The sequence below is a fragment of the Acomys russatus genome, chromosome 17 (assembly GCF_903995435.1).
Source record: "Acomys russatus chromosome 17, mAcoRus1.1, whole genome shotgun sequence".
In the NCBI taxonomy this organism is placed as follows: domain Eukaryota; kingdom Metazoa; phylum Chordata; class Mammalia; order Rodentia; family Muridae; genus Acomys; species Acomys russatus.
Window position 1 is genome coordinate 51,523,075 of NC_067153.1, and position 27,689 is coordinate 51,550,763.

Sequence of the window (27,689 nt, forward strand, 5' to 3'; positions counted from 1 at the left end):
TGGGAGGGGGTGTGGCAGCTAAAGGCAGCTGAGGCCAACGGTGCTAGAGCTAGCCTCATCTCCGTGTCCAGGTGTCCAGAGAGACCCCTGATTGACCCACACAGGTGCCTGTTTTGGTGTCCAGAAAAGGGTTGTGAGCAGCACAGGCCCGAGGGATGGGGAGCGGTGAGACGGGGAAGATGGGCAGCCTACTTACCGAGAAACCCAGCCGACCAGAGTGAAAAAGACAACTTTTTTTTTTTTTTTTGATTGGATTTACAATCAAGATTTACAAAAAGGGGTGGGAGGTCCTGGGGGAGATGCTGCTTCCGCACTCCAAGATCCAGGCAGGGCCTCCAGGATAGCCTGTTTAACAGAGGAGACCAGGACCTCAGTTTTCTGGGTCCCTCTTGCCACCTGGGCCCCGACGTCTGACGTCCAGCTTGACCTTAAGAGGTGGAGCCAGTGATGGGCCCTCAAGTCCACCTGGAGTGCCTGCGCCCCGTGGGGAAGGGCCAGGTGAGGTCAGGAAGGCATCGTACCACTTTTTTTTTCTTCTCCTTCCATCTGGCAGACAGATACAGTCCAGGAAATGGCTGTGGGAGCTTCAGGCCAAACCCAGGATATCTGAGGAGGCTAGGCTGCTGGTGCGTGGGAAGGGGAGGCCAAGGCTCCACTGCCCCCAGTGGCCCAGTGTGGCTTTGTAAGGCACATTTGCGAATTGCTCAGGAGACAACACAAGAGAACACCCGATGCTGGTGCCATTGGAAGGAGCTGGTGCTGACTCAGGCGCCCGGGCAGTATTGCTCAGGAGAAAGACGCTACAGTCTACATGAGGTGGGCCCACTACACCCACTCCAGACGCCTTGGGTGCATCCTCTACTGGAGAGAACTCAGCTACAGCCAATGCAATCTCATGCCAAGGGGCTGCCCAATGCCATGGTACCGCACACCTGCAACCTGAGGCAGCATTGACAGTCAGAGGTCTGTAACCTTGTTCTCGAGGGCGGCGGCAATCTGCTGCAGGCGGAAGGCCAATTGCATCTTTTGGGCTGCAGGGTCCTCCTCTAGAGCATTGATGATCTGGTGGGGTGGGGGTGGGGATGGGGGGGGTGAGGTGGGAGTAGAGATGGACATAGAAGAGACCTGTCAGATCACAGGCTAGGGGTCGATGTGGACAGGCTGTCCTGCCTTTTTACCACAGGGACCCAGAACATACCTCGTCATAGTACTTTTGTGTGTACTGGTAGAGCTGGTGCAGTGCCACAAGTGTATTCAAGGAGTCTGTGTGTGCCTGGGGATAACAGTAATTACCTAATATGAGAAGAGGTTGTGGGAGCCCCAAGGCCAGTCTCATAGAACAGCAGGCTATAGTGTGTTGGCTGTGTGGCACCATCACAGACACACCAGTAAAAGGGTCACACCCTGGTAAGGCCACACACACAAAGCCCACGCACGAGGCAGCAATTGCTCAACAGTAGCCAGCAGTTTCAATCTGCTCTGTAGTTAGGTGCCTGGCTTAGCAGTGGGCAGTGGAGGCCCCTGCTCTTGTGGAGCTCTGTGGCCCTTACCCGGGAAATCTCTGCCAAGTGTGTGTTCATGTCTTGGTCGCTGACCTGCACCATCTGCCGGATGCCCTTGTAGTAGCTGCAGGGAGAGAGGGGTTATAGACGGAGGAGGAGGCAGGAGGTGAGTGTATGGGGGAAGGGGGTGCCAGACCCTGGGGTGTCTTGGGGATTCCCAGGCGTTCCCCACCCCTCCTACATATCACTCACTCCTCCACCATCTTCTTGTAGGTAGAGATCTCCTTAGCATACAGCAGCTTGTTGCTGGGGGAGTCCTGTGGAAGACAAGAGACTTGACGCTGGGCTAGGCTCAGCTATTCAGCCCTCACAAAGCAGGAGGAAGGCTCCTGCTCAGACTCTGTATAAGAAAGCACTGGAGGGGCTGGAGAGATAGCTCGGTGGTTAAGAACACTGCCTGCTCTTCCAAAGGTCCTGAGTTCAATTCCCAGCAACCGCATGGTGGTTCACAACCACCTGTAATGTGATCTGATGCCCTCTTCTGGACAACAGGTGTACATGCAGGCAGAACATTGTATACATAATAAATAAATAAATAATTAAAAAAGAAAAAAGAAAGAAAGTACTGGATTGGGGCAAGGGGGGGGGGGGGTCTTGGAGAGATGGCTCAGCAGTGAAAAGCACTCTGTTCTTCCAGAGGTCCTGAGTTCAATTCCCAGTAACCCACATGGTGGCTCACAACCAACTATAATGTGATCTGATGCCCTCCTCTGTCATGCAGGTGTACATGCAGGCAGAGCACTCATATACACAAAATAAATAATTCTTAAAAAAAGAAAAGAAAAGAAAGAAAGCACTGAAGGCTGGGGATGGGGAATGAGCAAGAAGGGAAAGCAACAGACGTCCCATGGGAAGTGAAGGAGGTAGATCATTCCACAGCAGCCTTTAAAGCCTTGGTGGCCTCCCACATATTTCTGCCCCAGACTTTAGCCCAAAACCCACAGGAGGCAAGCTTTTGGTATCCTCTAACTCACCCCATCTCAGTCATAGCTTCTCCCTATGGACGCTGTCCAGACTAGGCCCTCCACCCCTCCTCAACAGTTGGCCCAGCTCTGTTACCCACAAGCCCTACTCACTCTGCTCAGCTTGTGCTCTGTGCGAGTACAGGCGTCCATGAAGGTCTGTGCAATAACTGACAGGGAGGCATCCACCACTTCGTGGACATGAACATCAAAGATAAAGTGGGGGTTCTTCAGGATGTTCACCCAGAACCGAAGTGGTAAACTGTAACAGATGGACAGGGATGTGAGGGGCTGTGCTGGGCTATGGTCCCTGGGGCAGGGGGGTGGAGGGTGGGGGAGGGTGGAGGGGAGGGCAGGGGGTGGAGGATGTGGTAGGGTGGAGGGAAGGCAAGGGGGTGGAGGCTGTGGTAGGGTGGAGGGAGGGCAAGGGGGTGGAGGATGTGGTAGGGTGGAGGGAGGGCAAGGGGGTGGAGGGTGGGGGAGGGCGGGGGGGTGGAGGATGTGGTAGGGTGGAGGGAGGGCAAGGGGGTGGAGGGTGGAGGAGGGCGGGGGGGGGTGGAGGATGTGGTAGGGTGGAGGGAGGGCAGGGGGGTGGAGGGTGGGGGAGGGCAGGGGGGTGGAGGGAGGGCAGGGGGTGGAGGCTGTGGTAGGGTGGAGGGAGGGCAAGGGGGTGGAGGATGTGGTAGGGTGGAGGGAAGGCAAGGGGGTGGAGGCTGTGGTAGGGTGGAGGGAGGGCAAGGGGGGTGGAGGATGTGGTAGGGTGGAGGGAGGGCAAGGGGGTGGAGGGTGGGGGAGGGCGGGGGGGTGGAGGATGTGGTAGGGTGGAGGGAGGGCAGGGGGGTGGAGGTGGGAGAGGGCAGGGCCTCACCTATTGGTTTTCCAGATATGGATGGTGTCCTCATCCCGGATGTCATGCTTCTCTGCCTGCTCATCCAAGAAATCAAAGAAGTATTTGACTGCGGGTGGCACTGTGTGCCCGGGTGCCAGCACGCTTTGGAAAAAGTTGTCTACAAACTGCTGCAGTGTGCCCTGTAAAGGAGAGTGGATCAGTGTGGCTCCCGGGGTACAGCAGAGGCATCAGTGTGTCGGGGATGCGTGTGTGCACGTGTGCGCGTGCGCCATCTATCACCTTGACAGAGAGCAGCCGTGTCAGGTAGATCTCTGTGATGGCCTTGGTCCGCTCTTTCTCCTTCATGCTGCCGCGCTTGGACTTGCCTTCATCTACCTCATCTGTCGGCCGCACCAAGTGCCACACTCGATTTTCCTCTTCCAGAAGGGCATGGCCTGTGGGGAGGAGGGAGCTGAGGGGTCCAGTCCCAGTTCAAGGTAGGCATAGCCTAAAGCTTGGTGTGAACGATCCTGGGGCCCACTAGGTGGCAGCAGAGGGAGGGTACGGGCTTCATAGACCTGTAGGGACTGGAAGGACAAGGGACAGCATAGACTCACGCTCCCCTGGCAGGTCCTGCTGGCTGTCCTCCGGCTGCTGGGAGACTCCCACCTTAGACAGGATGAGGGTGGCTCCATCCCGGACCTGAGGACAAAGTCATACAAGGGACCAGCGCCAACAAGGGACACCCACGTTCCTCCTGGGGGGTCCAGCACCCACCCCACTGCCTACAGTACCTCCACACTTACATTGTAGTGCATCAGTGTATTGATTCGTTTCCATCGGCCTTCCCGCTGAGAGGTAAGGTCCAGGTCAGACAGAATCTGGGCTGTGGACCCAGGACGCCATTCTGCAGAGGGATATAGCTCAGTTTCTGGAACCCAGGGCCGCATGCTGCCCATTCCCAGGCAGAGCTGGACACGTGGGCCTCGTGAGCAGGTGAAACTCACCAAGGACCACACTGTCAGGCTTGGGCCAGCAGGAGCAAGGCTGTGTACGGTACACTTGGTCGATGATCTTCTCTTTGACCTGAGAGATGGTGTCGCAGTTGAGGACCTTAACTGCGATGGCATCGATGCCTTCATCCTGAACAATCACGCTCACCGTCTGCCAGGGCAACACAGGAAGAGACCAGCTGAGGGACGATCCTTGTAACCACACCTCCGCACCACAGACACCCTACCCGGGACAACTTGGCTTCACTCTGCTGAGTTCAGATATGGAGTTCAAGCCCCTGGCTCAGTTTCCCCCTTCTGCAGCTTCTGGCTCCGGGGGACTTACCAGAGGTGCATATTCAACGTCATCCCCAAGCAGCCCTGTATCATTTAGGGTGTACTTGGCCTTCTTCTGCACGGCGTCCACTGGCCCCTTTTCCACCTGGTGTTTGATGGCCTTGAAGAGCTTGTACAAAGGCTCGCCTGCACTGTCCTGGAGCAAAGGGGTGGGGGCGGTGTTTGTGTGAGCACGAGGCATGGGACTAACGTGCAGAGTGGGGCTGGACCTCCTTCAAGACAGGCAGGTATTGGGAGGGATGGCACCAATTCACCCACCCCTGACTCTAGGGTCGGAGCTCACCTTGAGGTACTGGTACAGACAGATGGACATCCAGTTGGACAGCATCCTCTCCACCACTGTCTCAGACCTGAGGGGTACACAGAGGCCTCATATCCCAAGGCCCAGTTGGCTGTTAGGAACCCAATCCCAACACACGTGGTGAGAATGAGGGCAGCATGGGCCCCGTGGGTGGGCGCACCATCCAGAATGGCTATGGGGCAGCTTGGACAAGAGTGTGGGATCTGGCTTTATGTCTGTCCAAAATAAGTCTCCCCACACCCCCACAGCCCCCACCCGCCATTCACATTGGCCCCTGTCACCCACGAACCTGCGCAGCATCAACTTGGGGTTCTTGGCCTCCACATACTGCTCCATCAGCTCCAGGAAGAGTGTGCGCATGATGTCTGTGTAGTACTCCAGCTTCCCGTGCAGGGCCACCGTGAGCAGGGATGCGAAGTAGACCTTGGCACGGGCTGAGAACTCACGCTGGTTCTCCAGAGTGTGGATGAACTGCGGGGCGGCGGGAGAGAGCACACTTGAGCACCTGTGCTGGCTGTGGCCTGTACCAGCTCTGACTCTCTGCACGCCGCCCCCACCCCCCCCCACCCCCCCTGCCGCCACGTGCCCCGACCCCCCACCCCTCCGCCTCTGCTCACATTGATGAGAAAGGACTTGCTGTTGAGCAGGTTGGAGAACTGGTAGAGGGCCTGCTCCACGATGGGCCGGCGTGACTCAGGAATGTCTAGCTTGCCGGTGATCATGACATCCTTGTCACCGTCCTTGGACGGCAGGAAGAAGACGCGGTCCGTGTAGGTCTTATAATCCAGCAAGGGGATGCCCGCCTCGTGCACATCGTTGGTCTGGTCCTCCATCTCGATCATCAGGTCTGAGGGTGGGGGGGGGGGGGGGGGGATGCAAGCCAGGGTGAAGCAGGCATCCCCGGCTGCCTATTCCTGCTACTCCTATCCATAGCCTCCTGCAGTTCCTGGCCCCATGGGGCGGCCTAAAAGATCCTGAAAAGGGAAGCCAGTGGAGCCACCTGCCAGAGGCAGCCATTACCTGTGAACTCCTTCTTGCAGCGGTCCCGCACGCTCTCCTCCAAGCCTTCCAGCTGGGATTTAATCTTCTCATACTCCCGCTCGGCCTGCTGGCTCTTCCTCCTGTTGGGCACAGAGCAGCTCTCTGGTATCAGCCAGCTGTTATAGGTCAGAAGCGCTGGTGCAGGAGGGCTGAGGGGAGTGGCAGGCACCTGGGGGCGGGACTCACCAGTAACAGTAGATGGAAACAACAATGATAAACACCATGGGCACCATGACCAGAGGCAGGATGAGACTGAGCGGAACGTCACTCGCACGTGTGTCATACTCCACCCGGCCTAGCACCCACTCTCGAGAGCCAAACTTCACCTGTGTGGAAGCTAGGGCTCAGCGCAGGCAGGTGTAGGCGGCGGTGGCTTCTCCTGAGAGGCTCCCCAGGCCCTCCACAGCCCTCCCGCTCTCACGCACAATGAACTCAGGCAAGTTGTGTGTTGTGTCTCGCTTCTGCCGCCGCTTGGGTGGGGGCTGCACCTCTGGGGGTTCGCAGTACAGGTCAGTCTCGGTCAGTGTCTTCATAGTGCAGCGCTCGGCACCCACAAATGCCTCAGCCTCCTCCAGCGTCATGGCCTTGTTCAGATTGGTGCCCTAGAGGGGGGATGGGGAAGGGGGTCAAGTGACAGAGGTCAGAGTGATCAGCACCAGTCCCTGCCCTGTACCGGGTCCCCGTGCTGTAGGTCTCCTTACCCGGGCATGGATGAGCTTGTTGACCTGCTTTTTGACACCACCAGTGAAGTTCTCAAAGGTGGGATCTGCCACATACTCGAAGGCACCAGCTTCGCTCCTGAGCAGGGCTCGATGACCATCCATTTGTATCAGTGCAGTGAGGTTGTAAGCCTCAGGTTCTTCAGGGACCGCAGGAGACAAGAAGACGACCTTGGTGTCATTGTGGAACACGTACTCAGTGCCTATGATCTGTGGAATGGGTCCAAAAGCTTCAGGCCACTTGATGAAGACCTCGCCCCTCCTGCTCACCAGCTGCTTGTGTCCCCATTAGAACTGTGCTGCCCTCAGCCCACAGTAGGACTGACCGTCATGGGTTCCAGGGATCCAGCCTCCCGCCGCCGCCGCCAGGATGGCAGGGGCTCAGCGATGACAACCATGGCAAACTTCTGGATGAGGCTGAAGCCCTGGCCAGTGACATTGATGCTCCGGCCACCACTGGGGGTTGGGGAAAAGCAGTGAGTGAGTTCAGCTAGGCAATGGAGATGCCCGACCAGCTTCCGGCTTCTACCAGCTCACATCCCAGGTAGGAAGTGGCAGAATAGTAATGTGAGCAAGTCAGAGGCAGGGAAAATGAGGGAAGTGGCCCAGCTCTGACCCTGCCATCTGGGTTCTAAGGAGGAAGCCCATCAGGGTACAGTGGGGGTTTTCCGTAAGATTTCTTCTTCTGCCCTGCCCTGCCCAGCCCAGTTCTGCCACATTCCTCAGGCCAGCAGGCATGGGGTGGGGGTGGGGAAGACACTAGCCAGGAAGGGGAGAGGCCACACCTGACAAAACTTCTCAGTGGCTCAAAGGCTCTTAACACTGGATTCTCACAGTAGGTGAAGGAGATGCCAGGGCTGGGCACCTGGGAGCCCCCATAGGAGATTTCCAGTACCGCCTGTCCTGGAGCCAACTGTGGACCTGTGATACATTGCAGCTGTGCTCCAAACTTCGTCCTAGGGTAGGAGGTGCCTGTCAGTAAGTAGATCAGGCCAGTTCCACTGCCCCCCTCCAAGGCAGACTCGGGCCTTCTCTAACCCTTTCCCCTGGGCCAGGCAGGCTCAGCAGCCATAGGCAACACATACACTTCACAAGGGACTCCATTGAGTGTCACCCGCACATCCTCCTTGGAGCCTGTGTCCAGGTCAGTGCCATTGATGGTCAGTGTGGTGCCACCTGCCTGTGGTCCTTGTCGTGGCTCTACACTGAGAGGCTTGGGATGCTGAGAGTAACACATATTGTTAGGGCCAAGGACTCGGGGTCATGATAGTGACCATTGTTAGACGCCAACTGCTAAAGGGTCAGGAGTAGCAAAGGCTGGACTCACATCTCGGCCAGGCACTTACTTGATAAGTGAACTGGACATGCGGTGGTGAATGGCCGAGTTTCCCATTAACATCCACCTCAACACCTCCTGTGAAAGGCTGCTCCGCAGCCTCAATTGCACACACAATCCTGGTGATAGACGGAACCCGCTCAGCTCTCCGCCACTGCTGCGTCTGCACAGTTGCTGGGAGCCCAGGCCAATGGCAGTTCACTCACCGGGTAGACACGGAGTACAGTTTTGGTTCAAAGGCACAGTTCTGGCCAGCCACGGTGATCTTGTTGACATCATCTGCTCTGATGCCCAGATTGGACCCATGGATGGTGACTCGGATGCCCCCACCCAGTGGGCCCGTCTCGGGCTGGATCTGAAATTGGCAGAGCCCGGTGAGTGAAGGGCTTGGAAAGATGAAAATGTAGGGGGTGGGGTACAGGTCAAACTGTGACAGAACTCACTTTGGTGATGACTGGTGGTGGACATTCGGAAGTCACATTGCTGCACAGGGCTTCGTATACACATCTGTTCTGCCCACGGCACCACACACACCTGTAGGCAGGATTGGCGGCCAGACACAGGCTACAGTCACCGCGGCCAAAGGAGCAATTGTAGAGAGTCACTGTGGGGGACAGCATGAAATTAGCGGTTGCTCTGTTCCCCCACCCCACCTTGCCCAGATTCCACCTACCTTGTAGCTTGCTGTCAATGTTCTTGCCAAAGAACTTAACATACAGGTGAAGAGGCAGCGTCTCGTTAGCATCATGGGATAGCTGCATGGGACACACAGGGACAAATTGTACTTCCTGCTCCTCTGATACCCAAAAGCCACAGGAATCTCTCGATTGCCTAAAGCCAAGGAAGGCTGCCAGGTAGACAAGGAACTGGTGAGTGTCAGGTACACATGCCGTGAGAACGTGAGTATGTCAGGGGACACAAGCAGAGATGCTTAGAACCGCAAGGCACGGAGTAGGAGGAACAAGACCCTGGCTCCAGTCCTAGAGGTAACACCCACCCACCCCCAGCCCTAGAGACATGCAATAGTACCTTTGGGGTCGTGAAAGAGAAGTTCCCAGACTTCTGCATAGTCACAACCTTCTCGAATGTCAGCAGGTCACTGCCCACAAACAGGGAAGAGACCTATGGAGAGTCCAGTCAGCATACTCCAGACAAGCTGGCTAACTGTCCTGCCCTAGGGGGCCTAGAATCTGTGTCTCCAGAATCACCAGGAATACCTGACCACCTCATCTGCTCCATGCTCAGGTGCCTCTGAAGAGCCTTTGCCTCCCCCTCCCTATCTCTAATGTCTCCTGAGCAGTCTCAGTGTGGGAATGGACCCAGGGACCTCCAACTTCCAGAGGATGACTCTCAAACAAGCTGCCACCCACCCACCCACCCACCCAGACTTCACTCCAGACCTTTTCCACCTTCACACTTTGCAAGTTCTTGCCCTGGAAGGTCACTTCCGTCTCATAGTTCATGGGGATGACCAAAGGGCTAGGGTCCAGGAACTGGGGGCAGTCGTCCTCCTGGGAGAGAGCAAAGCCGGTGAGACAGAGCATCTCTCGCCACCTGTGGTCCCAAGCACGGTTCTATCTGCAAGGCCGGCTTACCATGTGGGCACGGATGATTCCATTCTCTGGGTTGGCTGAGGCCTCCCGACACTCATAGTACTGCAGGTCCCATTGGCAAGTCCAGCGATTGCTGGCACAAGAGATGCACCTAGCGAGAGGGTCATAAGGGTGTAAGGGGCCTGGAGGATAAGAGGGACCCTGGGGTCGGGTAGGGACCTCAGAAGGCAGCCCGGACTCACGGCAGGTTCTCCACGAGGCTCATAGCCTCTCGGCAGTCATAGAAAGGGTACTGGTGAGAGGTGAGGAAGACATTGCCACGTTTAAAGAGGAGCTGGACGCTCACAGTCACATGGTCTGCAGAATGCAAGTGGGAACAGGAAGAGATGCAGCTAGAGCAGAAGGGCAGAGCTGGCCCCTCCCCCAATGCCCAGCTGAGAGCAGGTGTGTTCTGGGGAGGACAGGATACAATATGAATACCCCAGTCTTTGGGCTCAGCTGGCCTGCTGCGTGCTCAGCTGGCCTGCTGATGCTGTCAAATCTGGGCTCTGGTGTCAGCTCCCAGGCCTGGGCTCATCTTTCTCCCCTGGGCTTGTCTGCTTTCGCACCCTCTCTCTGTTCCTGCAAGTGCTGAGGGCAGTGGCTCCTCCGAGTCTGGGTAGGAGGGCCTCCCAGGTCGCTGTCCACATCATTTCATGGCCTTGTGTCCCAAAGCTCAAGGGACAGACAGACGTAGCACCCATCTTAGCCCAAATTGAGGCCTTCAGCCTCATGAGACAACTCCAGCTGCGCCTCAGGCTGGACACAACAGTGGGGAGTGAGGGACGTCTAGATCTTGGTCTGCCTAGAACAGAGCACTCGGCCTTTAGACTTCAGTCTGTAGGCCAAGACTGGTCCTCTCAAAACTGGGATGTGTTCCCCCTCCCCAGTAATAGCAGCCTGCAGCCAGGACCAGCTCACACAATGGTGCTAACATGTGAGAGCAGACAAGAGCATAGGAAACTGTGTGCGAGGTGGGGGGTGAGCTCTGCAGGTCCAGGGGCTGAAGGATGAGGGCTCACCTTGGCCTGGTGGTGTACTGGGGATGTTGCTTGGGGAGTTACAGATGACAGCATTCCCCTCTATGCGGGCAGAGTGTGGTGGGGGTTCACCAAAGAGGCACAGCAACTCGTCCTCATCTGTCAGGATGGGTAGAGGGCTGACAGACAGCTGGACCTGCAGGAGGAGAACCGTTCAAGCTAAGGATATCTGACCCTGGGTACCACACTACTCAGTCTTGGGCAGGGAAAGAAGGCAAGGCTGGGTTATCGAAAGAAGTACCCCACAGCCCTGCTCTCAGCATGTACAGGCTGATGATCCCAAGAATCCCTAGAACCTGACTCTGCTTTGTCTGGGATGTTCATGTGGTCCTGGGTACCAGGCATCTTGTGGTTTCCTCACTTGTCTAATAACTCCCAGCCAGCAGCTGTGTAAGAGAGCCCCACCTGGCCCTGAGGAGCACTGACTACCTGCCTGCCACCTGTCACACACCTCTCCTTGGGCTCGCCGGCTCATATTCTGTGGAGAAGCATCAGTGATGGCCACACAAGCCTTGTCCCGGCTCCACAGCCAGTGGTCAGTTTCCTCAGCCCTCAAGCACTCCGCCTTTCTGGTGCATCTGCAAGGACAGGGAGTAATCTCAGTTCCAGTACTCCCAGGACTCCAAGCCACCGGGACGAGGACAAACTGCTCACCGTCCCTCAACGACACACCAGCCACAGTAGGGATCTTGGGAGTCACGACACTGAGCACAGGTTAGATAGCTCAGACATTCTTGCACTGGGAGCCGGTACACCTAGAGGTAAGATAGCAGGGCCATGGGGAAACATGACTTATAGACACAGGGTCCCGCCTCAGACACTAGACTCTTCTGGGATTAGGGGCAGGGAATCCTATGGGCCAGTTTTGTGGTTGGGGTTCAGAACCACCTACAAGCTTAGGCAGGATCAGAAAAGGGAACCTCACTGAGAAAAGGAAAGATGGTAGATGTAGCTCAGTGATAAAGCACTTGCCTAACACAAGCATAAGAGCCCAGTTCTAATTCCTAGTGCCCAAAATAAAAACCTCTGGAAAGATAGTAATGGTGCTATGAAGACTCAGAGGCATGAGCCTAGATTCTGTCCAACTGTCCAAGGCAAGGCCCGGCATATCCTCTAGCCCTGTCTTGCAATGGCCTTCTGGGGCCATCTTTAGGCTGACCTTGTCCTGGGTCATAGCATACAGACTGGACAGGTTTCCAGACAGTGCCAGGTCTTGCTTGATTTTCTTGTTGATGTCTACCGGGATAGAGCCATACTCTGCAGAGGTGCCATCTGGAGCAAGGTATACCTGTGAACACCAAGGCAGTCGTGAGGAGAATGGGAGCATCGTGGCCGATTGGGCCCCCTAGGAGCCTCTGCCTGAGGCAGTACCTTAAGGATCCGGCCATCTGAGGTGCCCAGGAAGGCGATGGTATGGCCATTCTCGGAGGTTACTGTCACTGCTGTCAAATTCAGGCCCCCACGGTGCAGCAGGGCTGTGGCGACGAGTGCGTCACGACTGCCCAGTGGATAGGGCAGATGCTCCGAGCCACATTTGAAGTTCTCGCTGGCCACCTGCGGATCACAGCATCAGGACCAGTCCTTGTCTCCTAGGCCTTTCCCTCCTAGGGCTCCAGGCTATAGGAGTCAAGACCCCTATCTTCCACAATACAAATATATTCTCACACTCAAGGGGAAAATATACACCTATGAACAGGTAAGACACGTACGTCTGAGTGGCCACCACACTGGATGTCTCCGTGGAAGGGCTTGTAGAAGGTATCTCGGCCTGCTGCTTGGACGCCTGTGTAGCAGGCCTTACGGTTGGCTTCCATTTTGTGATTGACTTTATCTAGCGGGAACACACAGAGGCCTGCACCAGGACCCCCACTGCTGCGGCCATCTCTGCTGAAGACAGCATAAAGTACCTTGCCAGCACCTGATGTGGCTACAGAAGCTGCTAAGCAGGTACCAAAGGTAGGGTCTTGGGGGTTGCTGGGATCCTGACATTGCAGGTCCATCTCTACGTAGGAGTAGTAGGAGGGGTCATTTTTGCACATGCGCGCCAGCAGTGTGCGGTTCTTGGCAGGGTGTTTGTCTTGTTGGTTGAAGACGAAGAAAACATAGATGCCATCTTCAAAGGCCGCAACAAACTGCTGAGTGTTAGTGGACAGATAGCCAGTCTTGAAGGTGGTATGGTCTGAGTAGGCTTCAAAGGCCTCCCGGCCCTCAGCCCTGTCCAGCAGGCGGGTACTCACAATGATGCCATTGTCATGTGGCCCATTGCCTTTGCCCACAAACAGCACACGCTCCCCATCAGGGTGCGTGGAGCTCACCAGCCCTACTGTGGCCACTCTCTCATCATTGCTGGCTACAAAGGACTTCTCGCCACTGCCATCCTCATAGAAGAGGCGCACTGAGATGTTGCTCAGGGCGCGCAGAGCACAGATGCCCTTGAAAAGGCTGCCACATTCGACCAGGCGTTTCCCAGGTGGGTCAAGCAGCAGCAGCTGGTTGAAGTTGTCGGTGAGCACCGCTTCGTGGCACTGGCTAGGCTCAATGGGTGGTGTGCACTTCTTGTTATCCATGGCAGGGCCTGTGAGCACATGCTGCTGGAGTTGCAGGTCGGCGCTCAGCTGGTAGAGCGCATTCACTGCCCCAACGTATACCACGCCTGAGGCCTCATCCACAACAAGGTGGTTCAGCTCTGTCTCGCTGCGGAAACTCTCTGGCTTGCGGGACCGTAGGCTCAACCCTAGGCCCACCAGACCCAGAAAGGTCAGGGTCCAGAGTGGCAGAGCCATTGCCCCCAGAACTCTGTGGGGAAAGACAGTATGGGTCAGATACGTCCAGGCCTCTCCTCATTGAGGCCTTGCCGTGAATGTCCAGAATATAGGCCACAGAGGGACGTAAACCCCCCCCAACACACACACACACACACACACACACACACACACACACACACACACACACACACACACACACGCATGTGCGCGTGCAGAGAGCACCCAAGGTATGGAAAACTACAGGAAGACTCCCAGCTATTCATTCATACATGTTCCTCTCAAGAAGCTACCGGTGGTCTCAGGGTACAAACCCCAGACTTGTGGGCATGTAAACCCATACTGCTTGAGAGCAGAGCTGCAAATGAAGGCCTGTGCACATGAGCCAGGAAAACACAGTCCTATTTATGTTCATCCCCCAGAGCAACTTGGTCCAGGATGGCTCCACCTCCATTCATAGCTTTCTCCATTTGGTCCCTCCTGGGGAGGGGTAAGCAGCTCTAAGTTTACCATTTCAGAGGCGTGTGTATGTTTGTGTGTGTGTGTGTGTGTGTGTGTGTGTGAGAGAGAGAGAGAGAGAGAGAGAGAGAGGCATGTGGGTGCACGCAATGTTTAGGAGCCTGAGTTCAACTAGAAGAAATTCTAGGGTCTCACAGGTGGACTCTGTGGACAGAGCTTTGTCTCCTAGATGCTTAAAAACACCCTCAATTCCAGGACTTACTAAGTGTGCCTGGAACAGTATGACTGCCCACGGGGCCCAATGGTAGGGATGCCTCCAGAGGATCTAGCATCCCCTATTTAAGATCACATTAGGGCTGGGGTAGACTTTAGAGCATTGGCTGCTCTTCCAGAGGTTCGATGCCCAGCACCAATATGCCAGCTCATAACCATCTGTGACACTAGTCCCAGTGAACCCAACACCTTTTTTTGGCCTCTACAGGTAGCAGGCACACAGGTGGTACACAGACATTCATGCCGACAAAACACCAATACACATAAAATAAATTACTGCCTTAAACACCAACTCTTACATATTCTTATTCCTCATAAACAATTAAAATGTAAAAAAGACAAACAAACAAAAAATTCTAGGTCATACTCTGCAGGCTCTGTAACTTTCCAGTTACAGATGAAGGAACAGTGAGAAAGGAAGTAACCTGCCTAAAGGCAGCCTGGATGGGTGGGGCTGAGATGCTACCGGATTTGCTCTCTTTGAGAACCCCTAGCTAGTATCCCTTTCTTTCAAAAGGACCCTGGCTCTGCCTGTTGCCAAAGACTGAGCTGAACTGTGGGTGAAGCTGAGTAAAATGGAATGAGGTCATGAATTTCTCTCACGAGCCCCACAGCTCTGTCGGCTAGCCATCCACCATTTTATTCCATACCCCCTCATAAGCCTCCTTAGATCTAGGAGGCATAATCAACTGAGGAAGAAACAAATTTCCAAGAGAAAGTGTGGTGCAAGAAGCAAAGAGCAAGGGCAACCCCAGGCCTCATTAAGAGACTAGGTTAGGGAGAAGACAGTGGCTTTAGTTAGAAACAGGAAGACTTCATAAGCTCTTGAAGATCCCAACTTAGACTGTGCCCAACCCTGTCTAAGATTCCAAGGCTCGGCTCAAAGCCTGGAGAAGCATCCAAACTCCAGCTCCGTGGAGGCAGTGCTGTGGTCCACTGACCAGTTTCCATCCCAGGTTCCTCCATGCAAGTCCGCTCCCCACAGGCCACCACACCAGGGCCTCATCTCTAGGCCAGCTTGCTGGGGCTTATGCTGTAGCTCAGGGCTCTAACTTACCAAATCACAGCCGCAGCCGCTTGTCAGCTCCCAGGAGCAGAGAATGAATGGAATGTTCCCAGCCAGGAGGGGGTGGAGGGGGGGTTGAGGCGTGGGTGTGGGCGGAGCTACAGTCTCAACACAGCCGAAACCTAACCAGCCACCCTCTTTCAATGTGGTGGTGCCAGCCTCCGCCCCTGGCTTCTGCTGGTATCTAAGCCGAAGGCTTGAACCCGGAGCTAACCGGCTAGGAAACCCCTATACTCTTACATGGGACCCATAATGGCATCTTCTCCAACTGCTCTCCATTAATCTCTGACTGGGGGCTGGCCATCTTCTGCCTATGCTTGAAGCTCACACTCTGGGAAGCTCACACACAGGGCTGTAGGGTGCCGGGAGGAAAACTGTTCCCAGACACCTGGTCACCAGTAACTTGATTGAGGCCCACATAGCTGAGGGAAAACCTGATTATAAGACTGGACCAGAAGGCTGGGGTTGTAGCTCAGTGGCTGAACATTTGCCTAGCCATGTATAAAGCTGTGGTTTCCATCCTCAGCACTCCCATACACCCAGATATGGAGACAGTGGGTTAAGGAAGCTCCGGTCCCAATGTCTTCTGTGTTGTACTTTGTAGGCGGCAGCTCCCTTCTACTTCCTGGACAAACAAGCCCTCGAGTGACCTGCCTGGCCAGACCCAGGAGCAAAGAGCACCTGACCTCATGGTGCTCTGGCAGTGTAAGCTGGAGGCGCCAGCTAAAGTGAGGCGCCAGGCATAGCCAGCTAAAGCTTCCTGCCGCTGATGTTCCTGGAATGGGAGGGCAAGTGCAGGAACTTCCTGTTCTGGACTAGGTCCAGGACCCCTGTTTGGTCGGCTGGTGGGGATTTCCTCAGGGGTACCAGTCAACCTTATGCCTGCTGAAGTTTGGAGGTGGACTTCCAAGAAGCCACATATACAGAGGTACAGTCTTGGGGTGGGGGGTGGGGTGTCCCACAATGGATGATTTTCAGCCCTTTCTGGCTTGCACTCACTCACCAAGGCTCCAGTGGTCTTACTCTCTGTTTTAGGCTGGCATCAGGACTCTCTAGGAGGCAAGAGAGAGAGAGAGATTGCAGTCACTCTGGGTGGCTGTCCTGACTCCATCTATCTCCTCTGTCCTCTTACTCCTGGTAAGGCCCTTCCTTTAAGACACTCCCAGGAGGCTAGCCCAGTTTCTAAAGCAAGCATGTTCACCTGGTCTTTGAAAAACACAAGCAAGTCATGCTACTTTCTCTTCTGCTCAGAGGCAGACAGCTTCTTTCACTGTAAGGCTAGGGTACTATCTACCTTTTTAAACTATATGCATAGCTGGGTGATGTGGCACATGCCTTTAACCCCCATACACACACTCAGGAGGCAGAGGCAGGTGGATCTCTGTGAGTTCCAGGCCAGGCTGGTCTACAAAAGTGAGTTCCAGGACAGCCAGGACTACACAGAGAAACCTTCTCTGGAAAAAACAAAACACAATAACAACAAAACCCATTATATGCATAACTGCTTTCTGGAAAGCATGCATATCCACAACAGGACAATTCTACTTACTAGCTGGGTGACCTTGGGCAAGTTAACTTCTCTGTGCCTCATTTCCCCATCTGCAAAGTGGACACAGTAATAGTAAATTAACTCTAGGGAGTTATAATGACTAAATGGATCCATTCATGAAAAGCTCAGAGAAGCACTCCTGGGAAAGCACTCCGGCAGATCTCCCTACTGTATTCTTTCTCCTAGAAGCCCTGCTGGTAGGCCCACAGGGAAGTACAGACCAAGGATACTTTGTAGCACGTTTGTTGGAGGCAACAATGTGGCAACTCACCCAGCTTCTTGCCAGACAGAGGATACTCTGGGGAAACTGCATTGTGAAGGGTCTATGCCAACCTACCAAGACCCCACCTTACCCCCACATTCATTCATTCATTCATTTTGGTTTTTCCAGACAGAGTTTCTCTGTGGGTAGGCCTGGAACTCACTTTGTAGACCAGGCTGGCCTCAAACTCAGAGATCCACCTGCCTCTGCCTCCCAAGAGCTGGATTAAAGGCGCACACTACCTACCACACCCGGCCACCTCACTCAATATTACCAAAGTGCTAGCTCCTGAGTTCTTTGGGGGCAGGGAGGAAGGTACACCCAGCCATAGGTCTGTCCCCAATCTTGTTTTTTTTTTTTTTTTTTTTTTCCCCGAGACAGGGTTTCTCTGTGTAGCCTTGGCCATCCTGGACTCACTTTGTAGACCAGACTGGCCTCGAACTCACAGCGATCCGCCTGCCTCTGCCTCCCGAGTGCTGGGATTAAAGGCGTGCGCCACCACCGCCCGGCTTCTGTCCCCAATCTTGTTGGCTTGACTGGCCACACCACTTCTAGGCACTGCCCACCTCTAAACCCTACCAAGAAGACTTTGCACTTGTTCTGTGTAGCACTTTTCCATAGTTCCCTTAGCCCATTTCCTCAGATAACTGACCCAGGCCTGGACCTATGGTGAGTCCAAGTAGGCCATCAGGCTCCGCATTGCAGTGTCCCTAGCCTATCCTAGGGACTGCATGGGACAGAGGGCGTCTTTTTGCCCCCAATACTCAACACAGCTTTGTGACATGAACCGACAACAGGTTGCTTTTCAGACACAGCAGCCAAACCACAGGGCAGTGTCAGCCCAGTGAGAATTCCCTTGCAGCCTCCCTGTGCCTGGGGGCTGCTGGCGTTTCCTCTGGACCCTGTCCCTCGGTCTCTTCTAGCTCTAGACCTCTCGCAGTGGGTCATCTACATTTCGGTTCCCCATTGGGAGTCTCCTGAAGGCAAGGCCAAAGAAAGTTGGCCTCTTCTAAGCAACCTGCTATACATATTTCAGAAGAGTCTGATTAACCATCCACTAACCAATAAGGGTCCACCACTCAGCCTCCACGGAAGGCAGGCCAGCTGTAGCCTCCTCTACCAGAATCCTCTGGGCTAACACTTCTTAGGTGTGAGACTAACATCACTACTACCCTTTAGCTCACCAAGCCCTGGGGCTGATGCTCCCAAAGAGCATCTCCATCTCCCAAAAGTGCCCCTTCCCCACTAGCCCAGACAAAGACCCTGCCCCCCCACTTCCCCCCTCCCCCTTGCTCCCCCAGGGCTTCAAGAGCACACAGACCATTTACAAAGCAGCTCTGTGCAGTTTCCCCATGTGCAGGTTGGGTATTATAAAAATAATAATACCCACTTGGGAGAGCTGGGCAACTATCCTCCAGCACGCTGACCACAGCCACTCATGGTCCATGATCTTCACTAGGAATCCCTCTGTAGGCCAGGTCCGACGCAGGGACGAGGCTGGGGGCTACCAAGGGGACTACAGTGTGAGGAATGAGCGCATACATGCCCTGTGCCAGCGCCCATGTCTAGAACATAGCAGCGTCTCCTCCCCTAGAATTATGAGGGTGAACAGTGGTCTGGGTCCCTTGCACATCCTGGACTGTTTGGGAAGCAACAAAAGCCCCTCGTCAGCTGAATACCTTGAGGCTTCCCTCTTCGGGTTCCTCTTCTCACTCCAGGCCTCTCTTGGTGCCAATTGGGGGGTGGGAAGCACAGACACAGGCAGCCAGTTGAGTTCCTTAGTTCTACAACAGCCTCACAGGGCAGGGTCGGTTAGAGTTAGGGTTCTTTTTCTCTTAGTATCTTAGTATGAGTGGGTTTTAAAGGTTCGGATCAAATCAACGTTGAAGCAGTGTGGCCCAACAAAAACAGAGCTTCGGTTCCTCCAGGGACCATGACAGCAAACCAAAGACACGAGGGACTGGCAGGGAGAAAGAAACAATTTCCACCAAAGCCGGATTCTAACAAGTAGGGTAGAACTGCACCACCCCCACCCAGGACAGGACAGGGGCGTCTGAACAGCGGACCACACTCGGGGCGCAGGGACACAGAGAAATCGAAGCTGCCCCTCCCCCGCCGCAGCTGGCAGCCATGAGGCGGGGCGTCCGCTCTCGGAAGGCTATGAAAATCTGCAATTAGCTGCGAGCGTTAAACAAATCAGGAGAGACAAAACAGGCCGCGGCGCCCGCAAATCCAAGCCTCCGCTGTTTTCAAAACAAGCCTGAGGGAGGGGCTGCGGCAAGGGGCTGCGCGGAGCTCGACGTTTCTCGGAGCACCCCAGCCATAGAGGCGAGATCTTACACGGAACCGACACCAGGATCGTATAGAAGACCCAGAGGGGGACGCGGTCTGTGCCCACGGACCCGGCTCCACCCACCTGGCAACCGGGTCAGAGTACAGTCCAGGAGGTTGTGTCAGTCCCGACAGCCCTGGCCTCACTCCTCATAGACAGGCCAAGGTGTCAGGGCCCCTCCCCCAGCGCCGTTTCCGCCAGACTCCTCCGGGATCGGATCGCAAGACGGTTACCTGGGAACAGCACTGGAGGCGGACCCCAGACGTAGGCGAAGACGCGCGGCCAAAGCTCCCCTAGGGACCTGGCCACGCCCACGGTCCTAGAACCCAGGGTTCAGGGCCCCGCGCTCTAATCAGAACTGCTTCCACATTTTGATCCCGCACCCCAGCGCACACCTAGAGGGAACACGTGGACTGCGCTTTTGGCGCGAGCCTCACCAGGTCAGGGAAACTCACAAGGCGATGGGCAGGTGGGAGCCCAACCTCGGGTGACAATGACAGCAGAGGCAACCGTCAAGAGCCAAGAGCCCTCTCCTTGAGGTACTAACCTGGTATCAGAAACAGCTGAAAGCAGGACCGGCCATTACCTACCTAAGTCCCTCCAGTCCGGGAAAGGAAAGCAATGCGCGGCTCCACCCCACTGCCTGTAGCTCCGCCCCACTGCTTGTAGCTCCGCCCGCGCCCAGGGTCAGTCCCAGGGCTCGGCCCCCTAACAATTGGTCAGCAAATGAAGCAGCCTCGGGCCAGACCACGGGGATATCCGCCTAGACTCCTCCAGGGAAGACCCAGCCCTAAGGAAACTGCGCCACCTGACCTGAAGCAGGGGTGGGGCTCCAGAGAAAGGCTGGTGTGCTAACCTGAGTCAGAGCTCCGACCCTCTCACAGGTCTCAGAGAAAGGACACCTCCCAGGCAGAGGGTGTCCGCCCCTAGTCAAAGCCCCTGGATTTGGTTCCACCTTTAGGTCCACCTAACCTTCCCCTCTCCGTCCCAGGCTCTGGATCAGCTCAGCCCAGATCGTCCACTCTCTCCCTCTCCCTCTGGGTGCATCCAAGCCACCTGTCTCAGACTTGACCGCCTAGGATCTCCACATTCCGGCCTCAGGTGCCTCAAGAGCTAATCTGTCAAAGCCGAAGGACTTACCCAGGCCTCCTCTTCCCTCAAAGCCAGCTGCAGCCTCTGCATATTGCGGGGAACTTAGGCTGAGTGCCCCACACTGCCAATCTTTGAGCTGGCTGACACCCCATCACCAACTTTGCCCTCCTCACTCTAATGTCCCAGCCACCACAGTGCCTTCCTGGGCATGGCTCTGTCCCACTCTAAAATCTGCTCCAGCCTTCTCTTATCTACACAGCCAGTCTCCAGATTCATCGATCTGCAGCAAGGCACCCTCCGTGAACTTACTGCGCTCCTGGAAGACCCCCATCCCCACCCCAAACTCCACACAGCGAGGGAGGTTACAGATGGGTCCTGTTACTATCACCACTACAGTCAGTCAGCTGCCTGGGATGGGGCATGTTCAGGTGCCAGTCATAGGAAGGCTCTTAGGGCTGTGGTTATGATGGTTGCCATCCTATTGCACCCTTCTCTGCTCCTGCCCGCCTACACCTCTTCTTTCCTTTAACAGAGCACCTAAGTACTAGTTAGATGCTAGCCAGGGCAGCCTGAAGCCCATGGAGGCTGCAGTTTGCTCAGAACCAGTTCCACAGAATCCTTCCCGGGATTCAGCAGGAGTGGGGGTTGGGGGTGCAATTCCGTGGCGCATGGGGGCGGATGGGTGAGGGCCTGAGTGAGTGAGAAGCCAACAAGGCCTGTAATCTCCCTGTCAGCTTGTCAGTGTCTTGTCGGTCACCCCTTGCCCCTCCTCCCCCATCACAGTTGAACCCTACAATTAGCTTAGGGCACCTCGCCAAGCCTGGGTGCCAGCCACCACTCACACATGACCACACATGTACAGGCACACACATGTCCATGATGTTGCTAAAGTCTTGCCAGCAGGAAGGTCTTGCCCCGACACCTAGAATCAACTCCCAGGGATGAACTAAGGGGCTTTGAAAAGGTGGGATATACATAGGTCCCAATACTGAGCCATCCCAGAATGCCCTAAGAGTTTCGTTGGAGCTGGGAAAGCAAGTGCTGGCCTGGATGGATGGAACTGCTCGTTGGTGAGTTCTTCCATCCACATTAAGCCAGGTACCTGGCAGGCATGTGGTACTTTAAGGAATGCTAAGAAGAGTCTGAGGGTGAGTGAACAGAGCCCCATGTCCAAGTGACACAATGGGTCAAGCACTCGGGGCTTAGGAGGGAACAGAGCCTAGGATTTTCCAATGAGGAACTGCCCAGGGAAGTGATACTGGTATGTGTATGGGGTTGGGAATTAGGAGCCCCCTAGACCCAATTCTTCCCTCTGTTTGGTGAGAAGCATTACACAACCAGGCCCCCCTCTGGAGTCTTTTGTTTGTTTGTTCGGTTGTTTTTGAGACAGGGTTTCTCTGTGTATCTCTGGTTGTTCTGGACTCTCTTTGAGGACCAGGCTGGCCTCGAACTCACAAGAGATCCCCCTGCCTCCGCCTCCCTGAGTGCTGGGACTAAATGCGTGCACATGGCTGGCCTTGGGAGTCTTCTATAAGTCTACATGGTACACCTGGAAGAGAAGAGGTGTGTTCCAAGGGAGCACTCGTGGGACAAGGGAGATGCTACCTGGGTCCCCCCGCCTCCTGATCTAGGTTTTGTGGCCCTGAGACCCTCCCAGGGTAGTACTCTAAATCAGACCTGATGTTAATTTAAGGTGGGAGGGAGGCCAAACCACCTTTCTGAGGCTTAGAAGAGCAAGTGGGCCATTCGTGAGTCTTTTCCGCTCAGTCGCCCACCCCACATGCCTGGAAGCTTACCCGGCTCAATTTAAAATAGCTTCTCCCACTTGCTGGGCAGGGAAGAGGTGCCCCAGTATCAAGTGCATGATGATGTGGCACAGCATGATTGAGCGGGGTTCTTTTCTCTGTGTCCCAGGGAAGCTGCTATCTTCCACAAAAAGGGCAGAAGGCCCTCGGCCTCTGCATCACTCAAATGCCACCTGGTTCCTCCCCACACATACCCGCACCTGTGTTGGAGCTGTCCTAAGACTACAGCACTTACCCAGGTTAAAGGTTAGGGCATTTGAGGATGGAGTAACAGTTGCAGTGGGCCACGTGTCAATCCTAGAACACCCACTTACCACAGTTACCCATGCTGCATACACAGGTAAGAGCACATCCTACGGTTGACCGAGGAACTAGGAGATAGCCCGAGACTTCCACAAATGATGTCGGGCCAGAGAGGATAGGAAGTATTCTTGCTATGAAAAGATTAAATACGTTCCTAGCTGGTGGTGGTGGTGGTGGTAGCAGTGCCTCACACCTTTAGTCTCAGCACTAAAGAGGCAGAGGCAGGTGGATTTCTGTGAGTTCATGGCCAGCCTGATCTACAGAATGAGTTCTAGGACAGCCAGGGCTACACAGAGAAATCCTGTCTCAAAACAAAAACAAAAACAAAAAACAACAACAACAACAACAACAACAAAACAAAACAAAGAAGAAGAGAAAAACAAAAAACAAAAACAAACTTAATAGGTTCATGATGTATTCCCAGGTAACATATCACCCTACATTTGGCATGAACCCATCATCAATTCTACAGGTGGACCAATGCAGTACCACACAGATGGTATGCTGGTTCAGATGCCACACATAAGAGCAGCCCTATGGGGGGCTGGAAAGATGGCTGTTAAGAGCACTGGCTGTTCTTCTAGAGGGCCTGAGTTCAATCCCAACAACCACATGATGGCTCACAACCATCTATGGTGTGATCTAATGCTCTCTTCTGGTGTGCAGGTGAACATGCAGGCAGAGCCCTGTATGCATAATAAACAAAAAGAGCAGCCCTATGGAAAGAGAGCTCTAGCTAAGCACACAGCAGAACCTCTCACTCTGCCCCTGAAAGGGCTCCCTGAAAGACCAACATCAATGCTTTTTTCCTTTCTTTTTCACCAAGGGTGGCCCCCCAATGGAGAACTACTAACCAGCTGTGCCAGAGGGACCCCTGCCTCCTAGTGTCCGGTCCCAGTGTCCAGACAGGACATGCCCTGGGTCAGGCTGCTGGGCCACTGTCAGAGCTGGACTTAGAACTAAGGCTATGTCCATGGGACCTACCCCTTCCTCTTTCTTCTCCTTAAGGCGTGGAGCCAAAACCCAGCTGGCACCAGAATGGGGAACTGCTGGGTTTCTCAAGTCCAGGGGACCTCAGGGAGCTGAGGAAGAAAGAGGGCCCAGCCCTGCCCCCAGGCACAGTGTCCTTGTCCAGGTTGAACCCCTTCTGTGCATAAATCCACTGGGACCCCAGGCAGCTCAGGTGTGAACTCAGCCAGTCCATGGGGACACCCCAGGGAAGGCTGCCAGGCATGAGGGAGGCAAGGAGCCAGGCTGGGGGAGGGGACACTGGGCTGCAGAGGCGGGACCAGAGAATGACAAAAGACAGGAAATAGTGCTACCAGCTTCCAAGTCTGGACCAGCTTGGGCTCTTCCCAATGACAAGATTGTCACTATGAGGTTGTTTCAGACCCACTCCAAGGGAAGTTCACCATCCTCGACCACTTGGACTCCATCTGGGAGTTGAGTCCAATCACTGTCACAGATTCATGAATTTCAGAGTCAGGAAGCCCCCTTTAAGGGTTGGGTTACGGGATAGCAGAGGCCCCTCCCACCCTTTCAAATGCTCTAACGAGCTAGAAGGGTTCAGTAGGGGGTGTTCCAGAGGCAGCACCTGTAGTCCGGAGAGCTCAGAACAGGGCAGAGTCCTTGCTGTGTCAACAGAGGGGGGCATAGGCCTTGCACAGCTCGGGGAGAGGAGGTAGGGAGCAGAAGCTTGTGTCAGGGGATGTGAAACCATGGAGAGGAAGAAAGAGGAGTCACGTGAGATCTAGAAAGAGGAGAGCTGGGGCGGCCACCCCCTATTACACTATTCTGACAACCCCCCCCACACACACACACTTCAGCCCTTCCCAGCTTATAATTAGTCAGAACCCAGCTCTGCCCCACCAGCAGCCCCACCCTAAACACAAACAGCCATTAGCCCTAGGGGAGGGGCTCTATCCAACTCCAATCCCCTGTCTAATCATCCTATGGCTTGGCACAGAAGGGTGAGGCTAGTAGGAGCAGCCTCAGCCCTGTCCACAAGCTAGCCAGAGCCTTGGCTACCAAGTCTTGAAGTTCTAATCAGCTAACTTCCTTTTCCTCACCAAGCCAGTCCTTTTACAAGAGGCTCTCAAGGGCGACAATAAAAGCTTACTCTCTGAATATCAAGACAGGACCCAGGAAGCAACAAGAGGGATAAAAGGATGTAAGGAGTTGTCTGGTAGCTGGGCAGTGGTGGCACATGCCTTTAATCCCAGCACCAGGGAGGCAGAGGCAGTCAGATCTCTATGAGTTCGAGGCCAGCCTGGTCTACAAAGTTAGTCCAGGACAGCCAAGGCTACACAGAGAAACCCTGTCTCAAAAAAAAAAAAAAAAAAAAAAGTTTTCTGGCTGCAGGGTGATAGTCCTCTGTAGCAGAGAGGTAGGCAAGCAGTCTTGCCTAGCTGACAAGCAAAGATCCTTCCACCAGCGACCCTTAGGCAAGGGTCCAACATCCCATGAGGAGCCATTAGCACTATCAGGAGAGGTACGAGGCAGAGAACATGATGGGGGGGATGTTCGGGTAGGGTGGGGACATATGCCATATGGACGCCTCTGTAGGCTGCCAGCCCTGCCCAGCCCAATCCTTTCCAATCCAATCTCTTCTGCTCCACTAGCGGGAGCCAGGGCCAAGTCCCTGGGCTTCCTGCCCTTGGGCATCAGCTGCTGGCTCTCCCTCCCAACGTGGTCTTCCATGCAGGCTCCTGGGCAGCCATGAGCCCCAGGAGTCAACCCAGGGAGAGCCCAATAGCTTCTTGTAGAGGCCGGTATTTGCCTGCCTATGGGACGTCCTGACCAGTATCACATCCCAGTGATGGGGCTGCCCCTCAGTGAGCTGCTCAGCAAGAAGACAGGAAGGTAGCCTGAAGTTCAGATGCAGGAAGACCCCTGGGATGTGGGGCTTCCTGATCTGAGTGTAACCCATCCAAGGTGTCCTTAAAACATACTATGCATGGCTTTGGGGAGTGAACCGGGTCTTCCAGATGGGTCTGAAGCACTTCCTGCCCCCATGGGTTCTCTCAGAGGAGCCCCACCCCCACCCCCCCTGGCATATTCCAGGCTGGGCAGGGCCTACAAAGGAGCCGACCTTGAGGACCTTCTCCAACCCAAGGTGACACATTGACACATGCCCTCCTACCCCGCCCCTGACTGGTCGGAGCAGCAGCCATGGGAGGGAGGTGGTGGAGCTGCCTGGGCTTGCCAGCCCCGCCCTTCTGGGGTTCTCAACTCACAGCCCGGAAGTGGGTCCCTCTCCCCGTAGCTGCTTCGGCCTCCCCTTCTGCTAGAGCCTCCGCTTTGGGTAGCTGGACTCGCTAGATAATCCAAAATAATTCCTCCTTGGCAGGCAGCACGTGGGGGAGGGGAGGGGGGAAACACATTCCAAACTCTTGTTTTCCTAAGTAACTTCCCTCAGTTCCTGGGGCTAGGAACCTCTGGCCAGTCCTCAGGCCTCCCCAAGTCTGTGCGAGGGTGTGAGAGACTAGGTGGCCGAGGCTCAGTTGTCTTCTCTAGCAATTTCGACACAACACAATAAGGTTTGGCACATTCCACAAAAACACCTCACGGGCTCGCCCTACCTTCCTAGGAACTTTGCCTCCAGACCAAAGAGCAAGGAAGCTTCCCACTGTATCGGGGTAGCATCCGGGTGTAGGATCAAGCTGACAGCTCCCACCCACAAGATGTGTTGTGGGCAGTCTGAGGAGTTCAGCTTCATCAATACAGACTGAAGATAGGCATTAGAGGGGGCACTTCCCAAGGCAAATGAAGGCCCCCCCGCCCGCCCTCCCTCCCCCGTTCCTTAGAACATGGCACTGGCTTTGGGACCTGGTTTGAGCTCCAGTTCTGACCGCCACCACCATGGTAGCCACAGTCTGACCTCCCTTCTCCAAAGAGCGAGAAAAAAGGAATTAGGTGACGTGGCCAGAAACTCTAGGATTCCTAGGCTCAGAAATCCCCGGTTAAGGAGAAAAAAAAAAAAAAAAAAAAAAAACCCACCCACCCACAAACCTGCCACACAGCCTGACCAGAGGGAGCAGTAAGCAATAAGGGCTCCCTGCAGGACGTATATGAAGTGAGGGGCTAAACTGTGAAGAGGCGCCCTGCAAGTTCTAAGCCCTCTGTATCTTAAGTGTTCCTCCAAACACAAGAACTACTACACTAGAAACTACGGAGGAGACCTTGTCGGGAGGCGTGGGGCCTCACCAGGCTCTACAGGGTGTGAGTTCTCCCTGCCCCTTGTTCCCTGTCCCAGAAGATGTGTGGACTGCTTTGGTTGTGTACTCCCTGCAAAAAGCCCCCGGCAGAGCCCGACGTCTGAGCAGGCTTAACTTGAGAAATGGGGCCTGGAGGACCGCCACAACAGGGATGACTACTAGCTCTGGTCCACCGATTCCGCGCAGAAGAGGTAGGGACGCCGGCCGTGGGGGAGGGTTTGAAACTACACCGGGTTGGGTGCAGCTCCACTGGGTCGCGGGAACCTGGCAGGGATGTTTCCCAACATCCCGGTGCAGAGGGTCTCGTCGCCAACCGGTGGGGCAGGAGCAGCCAGGCCCAGCGGGTTGGACAGACAGACACAGAGCAAAGACGCAGGCCCGCGTCGCCCTCCGCGCAGCGGCGCTTGCCCTAAGACCCCCGCGTCCGGGTGCGCAGGCCGAGGCCGAGTGGCGTGAACGGCGAAGCCTGGGCCTGCGCGACGCCCCCACAGTTCCCGTCCCCAAGTGCGGTACCTGCTCCTCTGCAGCCGTCGCTCGATGGCGCCGGGGCCGCGCTCTGCGTTGCGCTCTGGCTCGCGCGGCTGCCATGGAGACGGGCCTTTGTGTGGCCGAGGAGGGGCCGGAGCGCGCGGGAGCAGCCGGCCCCGCCCCCGCCAGGGGAGAAGGAGGGCGGGGAGGACAGGGGCGGGCGAGAGGGAGGGACGAGACTAAGGGGTAGGAGATAGAGGAGGGAGGGAGGGAACGAGGGACGGCTGGCGTCCCTACCGTACCCCGGGTTTCCCTCGGCTCAGAGCCATTAAGCATACCGCTTGGCTTGGAGGTTCGCGCCTTGTAGCAA

General features: G+C 55.3%; 1 protein-coding gene across 1 annotated transcript; it reads right to left on the reverse strand.

Moving 5' to 3' along the window:
• Window positions 1–236: 236 nt before the first annotated feature.
• Plxnb2 (plexin B2) lies at window positions 237–27,487 on the reverse strand. The gene is made up of 38 exons (XM_051160190.1): window positions 27,365–27,487; window positions 16,841–16,890; window positions 16,295–16,343; window positions 12,441–13,527; window positions 12,103–12,285; window positions 11,891–12,019; window positions 11,386–11,486; window positions 11,183–11,309; window positions 10,714–10,867; window positions 9,895–10,009; window positions 9,695–9,803; window positions 9,500–9,610; window positions 9,129–9,221; window positions 8,773–8,854; window positions 8,543–8,703; window positions 8,306–8,454; window positions 8,110–8,218; window positions 7,849–7,985; window positions 7,549–7,719; window positions 7,090–7,219; window positions 6,746–6,973; window positions 6,470–6,646; window positions 6,231–6,370; window positions 6,024–6,124; window positions 5,621–5,850; window positions 5,293–5,474; window positions 4,986–5,052; window positions 4,692–4,838; window positions 4,361–4,517; window positions 4,160–4,260; window positions 3,971–4,055; window positions 3,654–3,808; window positions 3,393–3,553; window positions 2,639–2,786; window positions 1,755–1,819; window positions 1,551–1,626; window positions 1,199–1,273; window positions 237–1,062 (listed from the first exon to the last, which is right to left on the reverse strand). Exons 4-38 carry the CDS (start codon window positions 13,512–13,514, stop codon window positions 958–960), a joined length of 5,535 nt encoding a protein of 1,844 aa, XP_051016147.1. The 5' UTR covers window positions 13,515–13,527; window positions 16,295–16,343; window positions 16,841–16,890; window positions 27,365–27,487; the 3' UTR covers window positions 237–957.
• Between the last annotated feature and the right edge of the window lie 202 nt (window positions 27,488–27,689).

Bases quoted from the DNA above. Each gene is read 5' to 3' on its own strand.
- Plxnb2 (XM_051160190.1), bottom strand. From the start codon at position 13,514: ATGGCTCTGCCACTCTGGACCCTGACCTTTCTGGGTCTGGTGGGCCTA. The intron at 11,310-11,385 runs GTGAGCAGTTTG...CTGTCCTTGCAG, and splicing joins TGGTGTGTCGTTGAGGGACG to ATGCACCAGAAAGGCGGAGT. The intron at 10,010-10,713 runs GTGAGCCCTCAT...TGCATTCTGCAG, and splicing joins CAGTACACCACCAGGCCAAG to ACCATGTGACTGTGAGCGTC.